Source organism: Seriola dumerili, unplaced genomic scaffold (genome assembly GCF_002260705.1).
Source record: "Seriola dumerili isolate Sdu_G_001 unplaced genomic scaffold, Sdu_1.0 BDQW01000219.1, whole genome shotgun sequence".
NCBI classification, from domain to species: Eukaryota; Metazoa; Chordata; class Actinopteri; order Carangiformes; family Carangidae; genus Seriola; species Seriola dumerili.
Genome location: NW_019174474.1, coordinates 7,675,021 through 7,691,588, shown reverse-complemented (window position 1 = coordinate 7,691,588; position 16,568 = coordinate 7,675,021). Strand labels below are relative to the sequence as shown.

Genomic DNA, 16,568 nt, shown 5'->3' with positions numbered 1-16,568 from the left:
ATAGCTTGACTGCCGAGTTACAGCAGTAGTAAAACTCGCATGTGTCACTGTTTTCCTTGTTTCTCAGGCGTATGGGAAAGTACATGTATTTCTGGAGGGAATCAGACTGTGTGATGGATCTCTGGAGGTGTGTTGTGACAACCCTGGCTTCATATCAGCGCCCTCCCGTCCTCACTGTCTCTGCATAGACAAAACAACACCCCCAGAGAGGAAATGAGATAATGTGTCCGCTGCATCAAGTCAGATAAACTGTGAGTAACTGACCACAGGGGTCAAAAGAACTTCATGTCTGTTCTTCTTTTCTACTTAGTTTACTTCAGTGCGATGGAGCTTCGCAGCCATGGGCACATAGGTGTGACAAGGCAGCAGGTGGAAGGACCAGAAAGGCCCAGAGTTTGTTGGTCGTGTCGAGGCATGAAGCTGCTGAATGTTTATCGTGAGTCACAGCATATAAAAGAGACTAAAATACAGGAGATGCCAACTCAGTGAACTCTGCTGGAATTCGTTTGCTTTATTCTGAAAAAGGACTGTTTCTAAGACATTGGTATTCTATTTATGTCAATAACAAGATTCAGGGGTTGCAGAGCTCTGATTAAAAAAAAAGCAATAAATATAATCTGTTACAGCAATTTACGACAAGCAACATAAAATTTTGCTAGTGTACTTTTTGTAAGGAAATTGGTAATTAATGTCCACTTATCCAACCAAATTTAGAATTATTATAATATATTATAAAATTATTTAAACTACTATCTAAATTACTGTAATAAAGATTTCAAATCTCTGATGAAAGCGAGACGTGCAGGACAGCAACAATAAAATGCAAGTAAAAGTGTGGACTCTGTAAACTGCCACACCCAGCAATTACTGTTACAACACTGAGAAATAAGTGATTGTAACAGGCTGCAATATCCTGGGCAAAGATATCTGCCATAATCCATAAATATGACCAGAGAAAATATTCTGCAAAAGAACAAATTATGTTCACCAGGCTTTTTTGTTATAATTTGTGTGTGTATTAGTACAGGTAAATGAATTTGATATTTTGTGTTTATGTGTGTTGTGTTAGCCGGTGAAAGCCTCCCTTGGACAGTGAACTATACATAGTCGGCCTAACAATGGGGAGCAGTATGGATGAGCTGGCTGTGATGGGCCGCTGACAAGTACAGCTGAGCCCACAGGTAACAGCTGCATACTGTGACACGTTTACGACTTTGGCCTGTCGCTCACATACACACACATGTGTACAAACACACACACATACACACACACCCTCTTCAGCTCTTCTGCTCTTTGGTGACATGCCCTTGTGATGAGACTCCGGAGCTATTTGAGGCATTGTTCTGATAAGCTCTGTGTGTGTGTGTGTGTCTGTGGCATTCAGCAGCGTGGGAAAAAGAACAAATGGCTGATGAGGGCAGCGTGCACAGTCAAACACACTGCTGCGAGAGGAACCGTTGGAGAACAATGAGCGCAGAAATGACTGCTGTCATACACTCTGCACTTTCTTAGGACTGGGCAATCCTGTATGATGACTGAGATAAAGAATCTACATCACATTCTTCATAAGCCATCAGCCATGTTTTTTGTTGTATTCCAGCCAGACACTCATTTAGTGATGGAAGATCCTTTTAACTTGATTTATTTTTATAATTTTGTATTTAAGTATAAAAAAAATGGTAATTGTGTAGAATGGCCACTGTAACAATATTTTAATGAATTATTACTTTAGCAATGACATATTCATTGTAACTACTTAATTTACTTTTGGTTGTGTAATGTAAAAGTGGATCGTATTTTATAAGATCACATTTTTATTTGAAATATAACCTGCAAAAGAAATAGTTAATTGAGCTGTCAGATCAATGTAATTGATCAATGTTAAGGAGTAAAAAGAAAAACATTTCTCTCGACAATATAGTGACGTAGAAGCATAAAGTGGCATGAACTAGAAAAGCACCTCAAAATTGTACTGAAGTACAGTATTTTATTACTATGACATGTATTTCCAGACTACTGTTTATCCACAGGAAACAGTCATATTAAACACGCACTAATTGTTGTGTCCCGCTATCAGTAACACAAACTTCAACACGAATGTGTGGGAACTATGTAGTCTGCGATAACTACACTTCCTTCACACGCCCCACAAACCATGTGAGAGTTATGAGATGTGATCTAGCGAGTTGCTCGGAGAGACCAGCACCTTCTTCTTGCCAATTTGACTCTGCAAAGAACGACAGGTATGCAGGTCTGCAATCCTTCTCCCTGCCAGGAATGTAGCGTTCACTGTGCCGTCTGCATAGCTTCACTACGGCTTACGCGATAAACCTAGAGTCTTTCCACAGAACTAAAACTACTCTGTGGCGGGAGCAGGGCCACGGACCGGGCTTTTAGACTTGACGGTCTTTTGCTGTTCAGCTCTGAGCTATAACAAAAATTTTCATTTAAATGATAGTTTATCCATTATTCTGTCCGCTAACAATGTGGACTTATAGTAGAATGCTGAGATAATCTGCATAAAGCCAACAGAGGGAGTGATTAATTGATGAATTAGTCAGGAAATTCTCCTGAATGTTTGCTCATTTGTGCAGCAGCAGTGGTTGAACAAGTGTAAATATGACTGGAGGTCATCAATCAAAATCACATCATTGCATTCTTGTAACCATTACCTTGAATTACCTCATGCTCCCATGAATCGTAAGCCAATTAAATAAAGCACAGCATGTTGCAGCAGGCAAAACTGACATATACTTAAACCAACCTTGCTTTTCTTTTTCTTTGCCCTCTTTTATGTAACCTAATACCTGTTCGTGTAGTCCAGGTCTGACTGGCACCTTCATCTGTGCTCGGAAGTCAAGGAGCGTGATTCAGGTTAAACACGCCACACCTAGTTGCCTGTTCATTCATTGATCCATTCATAAATCCAGAGAGAGGTGTGCTGCCCTGTCGCTATGCTGCAATTGGGCGTGAATCTTGCTTTCCCACACATAGCAGGCAGAGAGGTAACCGGATAATGCAGTAGAGCAAATAAGATTAGCTTGGTTATGGTGACCATTGTTTATAATCTTACATGCTAAGCACACATAGATAAACTTAAAAGAACAAAGTGCGCCTGGTTGACAACTTTAATGTAACAGATGACAGCTGATAACTTGGCTACATTAAATTTTTTCCCATACTTGAAAATCCATTTACCACTGAGCGCCTTTTAAATGACTTTTTTTTTTTCCCCACAGTGACCACCTGGGCACCTTCTAATGTTTCCTCAAATGTAGTTTTAGTTAAACAGTTACTAAGAGGTCAGCTTAAGTTTGATTACTCGCCCTTTCCTACAAAAACCTTACACATTCTCCTCATTCTGTCCTACTGTTTCTCCTCCCACAGTCCAGAGAGACATGCCCATCACGTAGACTGCATGCTGGGATAGAGTCCAGCGTGAAATAATACATGATTGTGTTTTTGCCAACAGCTGTCAAAATCCATAATTCCATCACCTGACGCCCACGTAAAAAAATAAATAAATCAAACACTCCAGAAGAAGATGACTGGAGGGATCTGAAGGAGCAGGCCTGAGATGATGGAAAAAGTTTATTGTGAAACCCAGTGTTAGTCACTGCCATGTTTGGTCTTGCTCTTACAGGAGATTGTGCACTGCTCTCTCCAAGGACGCTGCCCTTTCCCAAACAGTTTCCTGTGAGTTCTTGTTTATGTACAGCAGGTGCCATCAGGAAAGGTTATACTGAAAGCAGAACCGCCCCTTTGCATGTTTATTCATTTATTTGCCAACTTTTGTTTGAACTGCACGCATAATTTCCCCTCAAGTTTGGTCTTATTTTCCATTTTCTTTTTTTTTTTCTTTTTTTTTCTTTTTTGTTGGTTTTGGCTCAAAGGAATCTTTCACTTAAAAATTAAGTTTTAGTCATGTCCTGCTCTGCACCATATAAGCAAAGCTCTACTTAAGTTGGAAGAACCACCAAACATATACTGGAGTAACCCAATCTCTGATGATTGACTCAACTGACTCTTTTGCATAAAATGTCCATTAAAAATTTTGTAAAAACTTCAGTGGGGGTTCTGAATGAGTAGATCACTGGGTTTCCAATTCAGAGTGATTTGCATAAACAAAAATCTACAACAATGCTAGAAATTTTCGCTGGAGAAAACCTCATGAGATCAGTGTAGTTGCTAGGATTCATCCTCTGGGGAGCATAAATTTCTGTACAAAATGTAATGGCAATTTCAGCAGTCATTGAGATATTTCAATCTGGGCCAAAATGGGGGACTGAGCAGCCAATGTTGCCATCAACAGAGCGATGCTGCTAGCACCAGAGACAAAAACTTCAGCTTTGTACTTCATGCAGAAGCAGATAAACTGAAAGAAAGATCAAAATGTCTCAAAATTCGACATGTCCGTAATCGGTCTGTCGTCAGTGTGTGCAAAGCTCAGAGTTCTTATGTCAACGCCACCAGTAACATTATCAGATCTAAGAGGTAATGGGCTCTTTATCACACTGCCAGTTCAGCTCATTCAGTTCTGAGCACCAACCCGCCGTCAGCAGCATAAAGCACCTCTCTATTCCCCTCTCTCTCTGTGGAAACTCTATCTGGCTCACATCACTTCCGACCGGGAGGGGACGATACAAAAGACCCCACACACAGACAAACTCGCTCAAACACACACTCATATGTGTGCTCCCGTAGAAGAGCTGCCAAAAGCACCTTAGGGCCAAGAGTGGGACGGTGGGTGCAGCTGCATTTGGGAGGAAGGTCGGAAGAAGACTGCGCCCTTTACACTTCTGCTGGATGAGGATGAGACGATGGCAGACGGCGTCATTTAGGGATAATCCCAGCAGTCTGAATACTTTGCTTTGTTCTGCTGCTCTGAACATGTGCACAGCGTGAAGATCATCTCCTAACTGATTTCTTATATATGCGTTTTTGATATAGTTAAAAATCCTCTTTGTCCATCTGTCTATGCACATACACACTTGTCAAAACATCAAACAGCTGAGGGGGAGTGTGCAGAGGATGTCATGGACAGGGCATAAGATAAAGTCTGACTGTATTCTCTCTTTTCATTCTCCTGTCTCTCAACAGGATCAAATGAGTTGATTTGACTCATGAGTGGACCCCTCAGTTTCAAGGATCCTTCTAACTCCCTGGATCTCAGGTTTGCTGCTGCACCTGTGTTTGCTTGTGGTCTAAATTTCTAAATACAAAAAAAAATTCTCATAATACAGACAGGCTTCTCATTAGCAGGGATGGAGAGACCGGTGCTCGAAGAAAACCTGCTCCAGGGTGCATGTTACCCGAGACTGGGGCGGCAGTTCACCTTTCAGCACCATAATGACCCGAAGCATCTGGCCAAGACAACACTGGAGTGGAGTCCAAACATGTCTCTGACTGAGCTTGAGCGGACCAGCCAAAGTCCTGACTGGAACATCCGTGGAGAAACCTGAAGATGGCAGTTCACACATGCTTCCCATCCAATCTGATGGAGCTTGAGAAGATCTGTCAGGAAGAATGGGATAAACTGTCCAAATCCAGGTATGCAAAGCTTGTAGAGACTTACGCAAGTGACTGGAAGCTGTTGTAGAAGGGCTTCTACAAAGTACTGAAATTTTATCCTTTTAAAATTAAATCTACAACACAATAAAGTGAGCAAAAAGTGAAGGCATGGGAATACTTTCTGAAGCCACCGTATAGCTTTTATTGGGGTTATACATAGCAAATTTAGCTGACACAGACACTGTAGATTTCAATTTTCAGTGCAAACCAAAAGAAAGTAAGTGTACAGTTCCATTTCCCTGGCCTTGTTACTAAAAGCACAGAAATGAGTGTTGAGACACAATCAGACTCCTTGTTACAGTGATGCAATCCTCAAACCCCCCACACAGCAGCCACAGCATGAATAAGGTCTTGTTCACAAGTCTGTAGAGCAAAATCCCCAAAATTACAGAAACTGGAGAGATTCCAGTCTGTGGTTTGTCTGTGTACGACAGAAGGATCAGAATTTGCTGCTGCCAACTCATTTCCTCCAAACATCTAAACCCCTCATACATTTTATTTTGGTAGTAATTTTATTAATATTAAAATGTAGAACGTAGTGTTGATAGTGACCTAGGCTGTTATGATCTTGATCAAATCCAGACTTCTCACAGTCATATGTTGTCACCTCTGTTCCCACAGATGCAAGTGTTGCTGGACAAGGTGACAGGATAAGAAAGTACCTGACTTTCAACACTGAGCAGGAAACCTGGGTTGCAAGGACAGTGTCGCCATCCTCCTCCAAAAACTTCAGCGCACTCAGCCACTATCTCCCACAATGCATTACAAGGGTCTCACTGAGGAGCGTGCATGCTTCCTTTATCTGCAAGACAGGATTCCAGACATTCTGGTTGCCTTGCCTGACGTTGGGCTGACCATGAGCAAATTCCTCCCGCCTGGATACCACCCTGCTGTTACAGTCACCATGTTGTTCACGAGGCAGAGGGTCCTCTGCTGTCAGGTCAGCATGCTGAGGCTGTGACTACAGGCTTTGCTCTAAGCTCTTGCCACTTATTTGCAAATCGTTGCCTGATGCCTAGGAGTAAAGTCAATGTGTGTGACTATTCAGTGTCCTTTCACATTGTGCTGTCAACAGCATGTGCATTGACCCGAGGAAAGTTACCTTGTGCACACAGTCTCTCGACAGCAATAGAAGTCCGTTGCTGTGCCGTGTTCAGGTCTTTGTCATAGCAAACATGTTGAAATGTCCCAGCAGGAAAAGCACAGGTGTAAATCATATAATGAAAGATGGCCGAATTCCATTTAGCTGCTTCGGTTTCAGGGTCCTTGTGTTTTGTTCATGCTGGCTCACTGGAATGCTTAAATTCAACTGAGACATTGTTGTTATTGACACCTGTGCTTTTACTGTTATACTGTAAAAACAGCCAATAGGTCATTAAGTTACCCAAGAACTTCACTTAATTACTTTCACAGGCCTCTACCTCTTTACTATGGGCTTTAAAATCCCTGAGCAAATTTCCAAGGGGTCACATGATGAATCTGACATTTATATGACAGGAAAGAAGAAAAATACAGTTCTACTACACAAACTTACTTCACTCAAATCTTTTCTTGTCTTTGTGTATTTTTAATTTTTAAAGAGAAATTCAGTCTTTGGTGGGACTACTCATGCACTATGCATCCTGTGATGACGGGTTGTAAAATGTTGTAAACGCTGCTTAATTTAAAAGGCAAAATGTTTGAGTACAAATGTTCTACACTAGTGGTAAACCCACAAATGGGACACAAACACACAACCAGGGACAAAGAAGACAGAAAACACATTTCCATGTCACACAACTTTAATAGAATATTTTAACTAACTCTGTACAAATTGAAAAGAAATATTGCGCAAGTAACAAATTGTGAATAAGAACCAGTTAAGGCCATTGCTAGCACACGGTCCAATGTGGTAGATTTGAAGATGTCAACCGTGGCTCTGAGAGATCTGTCCAACAAGATCTACAATCGTTCTTTTTAAAAAGAGAGAAAGGGTGGGTTATTATTTAGCTGTCGCTGCTATCGATGACCAGCCACCAGGCAAAGGGGTCCAACCAAACGGCCGAAATCCAAGAGCAGTATATAAAATACATTGGCAACCTCTTCCATTTGTTTTCCACAGACATTCTACAGAATTATCAGACAATAACAGAAATATTTATATATTCTTAAACAACTTTAAATGCTGAATTAGATTACACTGTGTTAATGACAATTGGCAGACAATTTCATAAAAGAGGACGGTGTTTTGTCTTCCATTTTGGCTTCTTGGCAACAGAAGTTAAATTTATTCCAAACATCCTGCACCCTGTCCCATCACTAAATGAAATTTGTTAAGAACTACATACATACATACCAGAAGAGATCTCTTATAAACCACAAAAGGTGGAGTGTCAGCCAGTGTGTCTGCTTAGATCTGTCATCTCATTTACCAGACTACATGTGATGCTTGGGAAATCCTTGTCTTAATTTCATTCTTTCTAACAGAAATTAAAAGAGCATTTCACGGATGATGGGGAAATCAGGAAAGAGTCATTTTGGAGGTTATATCTGAGGTATAACCACACGCCTGTCACATGATCTTAATTAGTGTTACGTGTCTACTCAAGTGCTCAGTTTAAATGCTTGTTAAACCCAGTACACCTGGGCAGTAGTGAGCAGTATTAACGGAGAACACAGTTCCTCAATGTTTCAAATGCATTTTGATCATAAAAACACAGCTTGGCAGTATTCACGTTTTGTTGACCTGCTAAGCCCAAATGTTTGAACCAATGAAAAGGGGGACCTATAACTGTAGCTGGGCCTTAAAGAGATCTCAAAATGCACCACTTCATACAGCTGCATGACACCAGAATAAATAGTCCAATGACATGACAATGAACATTTAAAAAATTGTAAATTAAATTCAAAATGATACATTGTATGTCTCTTAAAAAAAAAAAACACCATAACAAAAGAAAAACACTTCAGCAACCCCAGTGAAAGATTAAGTCAAAGTTGTTCAGCAGTTTCCTGGTTAACTATCACTTCTCTTGTTGGCATTAAAAAACCCTGAGTAACTGATTTATTTCCATGAAACTAAAGTTGGGATCCATTCTGTTCCTCTTTTTTTTCTTTTTTTTCTTTTTTATATAGATGATGATGATCTCACTTTTTTGGCAGTAGTAACCTACCCTACCTTACCAAGGAAGAAGAAGACTGTCCCTAACTGATGCCATGGTATTTCAATTTAATTCAGGTCACTTCCTGCTTTGAGTTTGAATGAAGCCAAATAAAAAGGGGTGAGATGGGCGCAAGACAAAAGAAAAAAGTCATGCACATAGTAAAAACGCAGTTTGGTTTGCGTTCTATTGCGTTCAGGTGAGAGTTCATAAAAGGGCGGAGCCTGTAAGAGTGGGAGGACTTGCTGATTGGCTAAGATCTGAATTGACTGAGAGCAGGTCTCCACCTCCCCTGATCATCACGGTTACTGCTGTTTGCATTCGGCAGGCTGGGGCTGTTCTTTCTGTTGGGAGCAGAGAGAGGAGAAACCAGATTAGAAAATAAGGAGAAAGAGGTAATGAAGCCACAAGGCATTAACTAGCAAGTAGAGGAAGCTAAAAAGGAAGCAGACGCTAGAGAATGAAAGCACCTGGTTTGGTACAGTAAAGGGAACAGTGTTAGAAACCTGGGATGGGACTACAGGAGGAAAAACAGGACAGAAGAATAGAAGCTGCATCTACCCAAGCTGTGAGTTAAAGGTCCTAAACACCTCAGACTACTGGGAGAATTGAGGATGTAGTGAAAGAGAGAGGCAGCCCGAATAATAAACAAAAACCAATAGATGAAGACAGTGTACAGTGTATGTGGGGCGCCTTCCTTATTTCTTCCTTACCTAGAAATGCATGGGATGAGAATGATTGATTATGCCTGTAATGGAGGGGAATCCAGGGGAGGGAGAGACAACAATATGCACAAATTTAATTGTCACATTGAGAAATGACAGTGAGCATAGTGAAACATTGGTGTAGTTGGTGAATTAGCACCCTGGATTCCTGAGGCAAAACAAATAACTGATAAGCTGACAGCAGGTACCATGAGACAAAAACACAACAACTACTAAAGAAACTCATTCACAGACACAGCACTATTGTTGTTCACTCCTAGAAAAACTGCTTACAGGACATGTGATGCACTATTACTATCAGACTGGAATAGCTCATAATGGGGCATACTCATTTCAACTTAACTCCAACTGAAATAAAGCACAAAATAAAGCACTCTCTCTTTGGCTGTCATTACATAATTTTTTGAGGCATGAGAAAGTGAGAGCAGAAAAGCAAACACCTCTTTAAAACTCTACCATATGCAGAATGGATTGCATGTCTGAGCTGGTGGTGGAAAATGCAAGTAACTGACGGACAACACATTCATGCTGTGATAGCAACTGTTAAAACTGAATTTAACACAGTTCATTATACTAATTAATCCATAAGATAACATTAGTTCAACTTAATAACAAAACATAATGGTAAGTCATAAAAAAAAGTCATAGTATAGTAAGGCATAAAAACGTCATAAAATGTCATAATATAGTGAGGCATAAAAATAACAGTAAAATAAGGCATAAAAATGCATAAAACATCATAGTATAGTAAGGGATAAAAATATCAAAAACCTTTGCAGCATAGTAAGGCATAGAATGTCACAGTATAGTAAGGCATAAAAAGATTTTAAAAAACTTCATACTATAGTAAGGCATTAGAGTCGCTAATGGCGTACCACTAACAATCTGGCACTCAACATCTCAAAAACAGGGGATGATAATCAGCTTCAGGAAACAGAGTGCAGAACCTGCTCCATTACACATCAGAGGAGACACAGTGGAGAGAGTATCTTCCTTTCTTCCTTCTAAACATCACTGTTCTGATGAAGAAAGCACAGAAGCGACTGCCACAAACATCATCAGACTCATCTCACCCATGTAACCACCTTTTCACCCTGCTACCCTCTGGAAGGAGATACAGACCCTTAAGAACTCGCACTTCCAGATTCCTGGAAAGTTTTTACCCAACTGCTATTAGAGTACTTAATGGCTGAACATCAGGCTAATAAGTGCAACCATATCCTGTGAATAATACCATGAGGATGTGCAATATTATCTGTGAATTTACCTATGTGCAATAATAACTGGGTCATGGACTCACTCTACTTTTGTACTTCTGTTTTATACTATTTATTGTTTGTTTTATTTATACGTTTGGAATGTGTCTACTGTAGTTTTGATACTGTATGTACTTATGTTTACTATGTGTACTGCATGTACCCCTGGAGACACGTAATTTCATTGTACACTGTGCAATGACAATAAAGGCATTGAATACCTAATGTGCATGTCTTTTGTCTGTGGGAGGAAGTAAGACTACCAGGCGATAACCCAAACAGGCAGAGGGAGAACAAGCAAGCTCCACACAGAAAGGCACCAGGACCGGGATTCAAAGCCAGAACCTTCTGATTATGAGGCGAAAGATCTAACCACTACACCACAATGCCCCCTCATAAAGGGATCACTGTGTAGTAAGGCATAAAAATTTTGAACAAAAAAAATCTCATGCTATAGTAAGGAATAAAAAGATCAAAAAATATCACAGTATAGTAAGGCATAAAAATGTCATAAAAACATCATAGTAAGGCGTAAAATCATCAAAAAATGGCATAGTATAGTAAGGCATAAAATCATCAAAAAACGTCATAGTATAGTAAGGCATAAAATTGTCAAAAAATGGCATAGAACAATAAGGCGTAAAAATGCATAAAAATGGCATAGTATAGTAAGGCATAAAATCGTCAAAAAATGGCATAGATTGTCAAAAATGGCAGAGAACAATAAGGCGTAAAATGCATAAAAATGGCATAGTATTAGCTAAGGCCTTAAAATCCGTCAAAAAATGGCATTAGAACAATAAAGCGTTAAAAAATGCAATAAATGCATGTTAGTAGGCATGAAAATCTGTCAAAAAAAGGGCATAGATAATAGTAAGCATAAAATGTCATCAGTATTAGTAAAGTGTTAAAATTGACAAAAAACATCATAGTATAGTAAACGGCATAAAATCATTCCAAAAAATGGACATATTCTATATAAGAGCGTAAAAATGCATTAAAACGTCATAGATTATAGTAAGGCATTAAAATCATCAAAAATGGCATAGTATAGTAAGTGCGTAAAATGCATAAAAACGTCACATTAGCTTATAGTAAAGGCATAAATCATCAAAAAAATGGCCTGTATGCCTGGCGTAAAATTGCATAAACGTACAGATAGTAATGCATAAAATCAGTCAAATAAAAATGCCTAAGTATCACAGTAATGGCCCATAAAAATCGGTCTATCATTAAACGCTAATTTAACATAAACGCCGTAAAAATTTGACACAACAATGAACCCGTATTAAGTAAGGCAACGCTCCAAGCATGCATATCAAGTAGTAAGTTAGGCATAAAATCCGTTCATAAAAATGGCCATAGGTAACATGTAACGTGCAATGAAAAATAATCATATGTATAGGTAATAGGTTGTAAAATTGACACAAAAAACGTCATAGTATAGTAAGGGTGAAGCATAAAATCGTCAACAAATGGCATTATTTAGAAAAGTAAGGCGTATAAATCATCAAAAAATGGACTAGTATAAGACATAAAATCGTAAAATGCATCCTAATACGTAGATAAAGATGACATGAATAACGATCAAGTAACGTAGACTAGAAAATGCATAAAAAACGTATAGTATAGTAAAGGCTGAAAATCGTCAAAAATTGGACATAGAAACAATAAGGTAAAAGCATAAAAATGTCATAGTATAGTAAAGTGTAAAATTGACAAAAACGTCATATGTATAGTAAGGATAAAATGTCAAAAATGGATAGTTATAGTAAGGCCTAAAATACAGTAGATAGTTAAATAAATACGTGACAATAAAAGTATAAGTAAGGCATAAAATCTCAAAAAATGGCCATAATATTGACTATACAGTAGCAATACAATCGCAAAAATGGATGATATAGTAAGGCTATAAAAAATGTCATAGTATAAAGTGTAAAATTGAAAAAAAACGTCTAGTATAGTAAGGCAATAAAATAGTCAAAAATGGCCATAGTATATGTAAAGGCAGTAAAATCTCAAATGATAGATATACAGTAAAGACAAATCGTAAATCGGAATATAGACGTAAAAGAAAAACGTCATAGTATAGTAAGACATAAATCAGTCAAAAAACGTATCATAGATAATAGTAAGGCATAAGAAATCGTCAAAAAAATGGCCATAGTACTATTAAGGTATTTAAATCGTCAAGAACAATGGCATCAGTATCGTAAGGTGTAAAAATGTCAATAGATATAGTAAAGTGTAAATTGAAAAAAAAACGTCATAGTATAGATAAGCATTAAAATTGTCAAAAAAATGGCATGTTTATAGTATGAATAAAATGTCTATAGTATACTAAAGTGTAAAATTGAAAAAAACGCATAGATATAAGGAAGGCAATAAAATCGTCAAAACTGGGCTAGAATAGTAAGGCGTAACATAATGCTAAAAATGTCAATTAGTATGTAAGGCAATAAATATCAAAAAATGGCATTAGTAGTAAGGCGTTAAATCACATAAACGTAACTATAGATAAGGCATAAATCAGGCAAAAAATGGCCATAGTATAGTAAGCATAAAATGTCAAAAATGGCTAGCATAGTAGGATAAAAATGTCAATAGTAAAGTGTAAAATTGAAAAAAAAGTATAGTATAGTAAGGCATTAAAATTGTCAAAAAAATGAGCATTAGTATAGTAAGGAATAAAAATGTCATAGTATACTTAAAGTTGTAATGAAAAAAAAAAACTCCATAGTCATTAGTAAGGCAATAAATCGGTCAAAAAATGGCATGAAATAGTAGGCGTAAAATGCATAAAAATTGGCATTGTACTAGTAAGCATAAAATCATTCCAAAAATGGCAGTACAATGTAAGATGTAAAATACTAAAAAATCATAGTATAGTAAAGGCATAATCATCAAAAAATTGGCCATGCAGTATAGTAAGGCATAAAATTGTCAAAAATGCAGTTGAGTACTAGGAAGGCGTAAGAATGCATAACTCATAGATATAGTAAGGCATAAAATCATTCACAAACAATGGCATCAGTATAGTAAGCATTTAATCACAAAAAATGGCATAGTATAAATAAGCATAAAATCAATCAAAAATGCATTAAGTATAGTTAAGGTGTAAAAAAATGCATAAAAATGTCTAGTATAGTAAGGCAAAAAATCATCCAAAGAATGGGCATAGTTATAGTAAGCGTAAAAATGACATAAAACGTCCGATACTATGTAAGCAGTAAAATCATCAAAAAATGGCCCATAGTATAGAAGCCATAAATCGTTCAAAAATGGGCTGTTAACGTAAGGCAATAAATGTATAGTATAGTAAGGGTAAATTGACAAAAAACGTCTTAATAGTAAGGCAGTAAAAATCGTTCAAAAATGGCATAGTATAGTAGGCATAAAATCGTCAAAAAATGGCATAGTATAGTCAAGCATAAAAATTTCATAGCTATAGTAAAGTGTAAATGACAAAAAACGTCATAGTATAAGTTAAGGCATAAAATTGTCAAAATGGATATAGCATAGTAAAGGCGTTAAAATCATCAAAAAATGGAAAGTAGTTCATAGACAGAAAATCCTGTCAAAAAATGCATAGTATCGTTAAGGTGTAAAAAATGGCATAAAAACGTCATAGTTATAGTAAGCATTAAAATGTCAAAAAATGGGCAATAGAACAATAAGGCAGTAAAAATGCATATAAAATTGTCATGTATCAAGTAAAGTGTAAAATTGACCAAAAACGTGCATAGCTAATAGTAAGGGCATAAATTGTCAAAAATGGCTAGATAGTAAGGCGTAAAAATGCATTAAATATATTATAGTATTAGTAAGGCATAAAATCATCAAAAAAATGGCGATAGCTATAGTAAGCTGTAAAATGCATAAAAACGTCATAGTATAGTAAGCATTAAAATCATCCAAAAAATGCCCATAGTATATAAGGCATTAACTCGTCAAAAAATGGCATTATAGTTAAGGCATCAAATGTCATATGTAAAGTGTAAAATGGAAAAAAAACGTCATTAGTATAGTAAGGCATTAAAATTGGTCAAAAAATGACAATAGATATAGTAAGGCATAAAATGTCATAGCTATAGTAAGTGTAAACAATTGACAAAAACGTCATAGATGTATAGTCAGACATAAACATCGTCAAAACGTCATAGTATAGTAAGGCATTAAACAAATGTACATCGTTAAAAGCTGTAAAATTGAAAAAGGTCATAGTCACTAGTAAGGGCATAACAATTGTACAAAAAATGCATTAGTATAGTAAGGCGTAAAAAATGCAATAACGTCATAGTATAGTAACGGATCAACAGTCATCAAAAAAATGGCATCTAGTTAGATAAGCATTAAATATCAAAAATGATGTAGTAAAGTGTAAAAATGCATAACGTGCATAGCATATAGTAAGGCATAAATCATCAAAAAACGTCATGTATAGTAAGGCATAAAATCGTCAAAAAAATGGCTAGAAATTAGTAAAGGCTAAAAATGCATAAAAATGTCATAGTATGAGTAGGCATAAAATCATCAAAAATGGCATCAGTAATAGTAGGCGTAAAATTGCATTAAAAGTACATACCTTATAGTAAGGCATAAGCAATCAATCAAAAAATGGCAGTATAGTAGCCATAAAAGCAGTTCAAAAATGCCTAGTATAGTAAGGCAATTAAAAAATGTCATAGTATAGTAAAGTGATAAATTAGACAAAAACGTCATTTCAGTATATAGTAAGATAAAATCGTCAAAATGGCACTAGTATAGTAGGCATAAAAATCTGTTCAAAATGGCATGTATAGTAACGGCATAAAAAATTTCATGTATATAAAGTGTAACAATTGACAAAAGTCATAGAATACTAGTAAGCATAAATTGTCAAAAATGGCACCTAGATCTAGTAAGCGTAAATCATAAAAAATGGCAGGAGATATAGTAAGACATAAATCGTCAAAAAATCGGCATAGTATGTAAGGTAAAAATGCATAAAAACGTCATAGTATAGTAGTAAGCATAAAATTCGTTCAAAAAATTGGCCATACGAACAATAAGGCGTAAAATGCATAAAAATTCCGAGTATAGTTTAAAGTGTTAAAATTTGACCAAAAAGTCATAGTATGAAGCATAAAAATGTCAAAAAATGGGCATAATCAGTAAGGCGTTAAAAAATGCATTAACGATCATGTATAGTAAGGCATTAAAATCATCAAAAAATGGCTGTTAGTAAGGCATTAAATCGTCAAAAATGGCTATATATAAGCATAAAAACTGTCATAGTAAAGATGTAAATTGAAAAAACTCTAGTATAGTAAAACGCTAAATTGTCCAAAAACATTGGATAGTATGTAATGCATAAAATGTCATAGTATAGTAAGTTGTAAATGGACAAAAAACGTCATACTATAGTAAGACATAATCGTCAAAAAACGTCATGTCATAGTAGGCATAACAAATGTCATAGATTAAAGGTTTAAAAAATTGAAAAAAAAACGTCATAGTATAAGTAGGGCAGAAAAACGTCAAAAAATGGACTAGAAATAGTAAGACGTAAAAATGCATAAAAATGCATAGTTTAGTAAGGCATAAAATTCGTCAACAAATGGCATAGTATAGTTAGGCATAAAATTGTCAAAAAAATGGCATGTCCTATAGTAAGGCCGTAAAAAATGCATAAAACCACGTCATGTATAGTAAGCATAACATCATCAACAAATGGTACATAAGTATAGCTAAGCATTAATCGATCAAAAAATGCATTAGATTGTAAGGTGTAAAAATGCAATAAAACCGTCATCAGTGATAGTAAGAAAAATCATCAAAAAAACGTATAGTATGTAAGCATAAAAATCAATAAAAATGGCTAGTTATAGTAAAGA

The 16,568-nt window shown here is 36.7% G+C and overlaps 1 protein-coding gene across 2 annotated transcripts in view; it reads right to left on the bottom strand.

Moving 5' to 3' along the window:
- Window positions 1-7,334: 7,334 nt before the first annotated feature.
- Window positions 7,335-16,568, bottom strand: part of LOC111228566 (nucleosome assembly protein 1-like 4) — a 38,192-nt gene continuing 28,958 nt past the window's right edge. Inside the window, exons 14-15 of one of the 2 annotated variants that reach the window (XM_022754534.1) lie at window positions 9,425-9,459; window positions 7,335-9,055 (exon numbers count right to left, since the gene is read on the bottom strand). In XM_022754534.1, the coding sequence (XP_022610255.1) occupies window positions 9,454-9,459 (6 nt within the window). In that variant the 3' untranslated portion in view covers window positions 7,335-9,055; window positions 9,425-9,453. The remainder of the gene's footprint in view (window positions 9,056-9,424; window positions 9,460-16,568) is intronic. The other variant, XM_022754533.1, reaches the window with a different exon arrangement.